Source organism: Rhincodon typus, chromosome 1, assembly GCF_021869965.1.
Source record: "Rhincodon typus isolate 14 chromosome 1, sRhiTyp1.1, whole genome shotgun sequence".
Taxonomy (NCBI): Eukaryota; Metazoa; Chordata; class Chondrichthyes; order Orectolobiformes; family Rhincodontidae; genus Rhincodon; species Rhincodon typus.
Window position 1 is genome coordinate 4,273,285 of NC_063332.1, and position 1,872 is coordinate 4,275,156.

Here is a 1,872-nt window from a genome sequence, read left to right on the forward strand (position 1 = left end):
TCTCTCCTGTATTTCTCTCTCTTTCTCCCGTGTTTTCTCTCTCTCTCTCCTATGTTCTCTCTCTCTCTCCCCTGTGTTCCCTCTCTCCTGGTATTTCTCTCTCTCTCTCTCTCCCCCTGCCCTGTGTTCTCTTCCCTCGGCCCCGCTCCAGCAGCAGTCTCTTACCCAGGGGGAGAGGTCTGTAGATGGGCTGCTGGTACTCGGCAGCAGTCGGTTGGTAGATGGGAGCCAGATGTTGTGGGAAAACCGGTGCCCGGTACAGATGAAGTGGCAGAGCGGCCTCGCCATGCCGCTGGTACACTCCTGCCCTGAAGCTGGCGAGCGGCAGTGGCGGAGGCGGCGGTACCACAGCCTGGAACGGGCTGAGGGAGGCGGCCCGGCTCCGTGAGCCCCCGGCGGCGTCCCGGCTCAAAATATCCTCGATGTAGAAGCGGGTGGGCTGTTGGATGGGGCTGGGGGCCCGGAGAAAGCTTTCAACGCCGGGGGGACGGTGGAACTGCATTGCAATCTCTGCACTCAAAAACCCAGCACTGCAGCCAGAAAATACAGGCAAAGTTATCACTGCCCTCTCTCTCTCTCTCTGCCTCAGAGTTTGCAAAAACTACATGAACGGGGCGGGGATTGCTGGCCAGAGAACACAATCATTCAACCTCATTGCTCAGAAGGTGACCACTCGGCCCCCTTGTACGTGTGCTAACTCTTTTAAAGCTCGATGTTTTTAACCCTTATAATCCAGTGACCTTCCTTGACTACTGCAAACAGACAGAACTCTCCCACCACCCCGCCACTTCATCTCGGCAAAACCACCAATTTAAAAGCTTGCACTAAAATAGTTCTGTAGTAAGGTCTCTGAGCAGGTTGAGTAGGGAAATATCTACAACATCCAGCTGATTCCTTGCATTATTTTCGGAGACTGGCCCTAGATCATTTGGAGTTTAGAAAAATGAGAAATGACTGCATATCAGTATATTACATTCTGAGATTGCCCGTCCCTAGTTGCCCCTTGAGAAGGTGGGGGTGAGCTGCCTTCTTGAACCGCTGCAGTCCTCCTGCTGTAGGTTGATCCACAATGCCCTTAGGGAAGGAATTCCAAGATTTTGATCCAGTGACAGTGAAAGAACGGTGATATATTTCCAAGAAGGGATGGTGAGTGACTTGGAGGGGAATTTGGAGGTGGTGGTGTTCCCATGTATCTGCTCCCCTTGTCCTTCTAGATGCAAGTGGTCGTGGATTTGGAAGGTGCTGTCTGAGGATCTTTGGTGAATTTCTGCAGTGCATCTTGTAGATAGTACACACTGCTGCTACTGAGCATCAGGGATGAAGGGAACGAATGCTTGTGGATGTAGTGCTAATCCAGTGGGCTACTTTGTCCTGGATGGTGTCAAGCTTCTTGAGTGTTGTTGGGGCTGCACTCATCCAGGCAAGTGGGGAGTATTCCATCACACTCCTAACTTGTGCCTTGTAGATGGTGGGGAGGCTTTGGGAAGTCAGGAGGTGAGTTACTCACGATAGGATTCCTAGCCTTTATGTAGACAGTCTCACAGAATTATCTTAAAGGAGAGCTGAAGAGATCTCCCTGGTGTCCTAGCAAACTTTTGTCTCCCAGTTAGTAATTAGAAGCGATGATGTGGTTATTTATCTCGTCACTGTTTGTGGGACCTTGCTGTACTTCCGATATTACAACAGTGACCTTGCTTCAAAAGCAGCTCATAGGCTATAAAGTACTTAGGGACATCCTGAGGTTGTGAAAGGTGCTTTTTTTTAAAAATCTTTTAATCTTGATCAAACCGTACTTTCTGTGCTAATCTAGTCCACCTCAAAATTATTGTATATCACTGAGTTGTAGAGTTATAGAGATGTACAGCATGGAAA

The 1,872-nt window shown here is 49.6% G+C and overlaps 1 protein-coding gene across 1 annotated transcript; it reads right to left on the reverse strand.

Annotated features, from left to right (window-relative positions):
* Window positions 1-49: 49 nt before the first annotated feature.
* Window positions 50-549, reverse strand: LOC109910558 (hematopoietically-expressed homeobox protein hhex-like). The gene has a single exon (XM_020509772.2). The coding sequence runs from the start codon at window positions 500-502 to the stop codon at window positions 50-52; it is 453 nt and encodes a 150-aa protein (XP_020365361.2). The 5' UTR covers window positions 503-549.
* Between the last annotated feature and the right edge of the window lie 1,323 nt (window positions 550-1,872).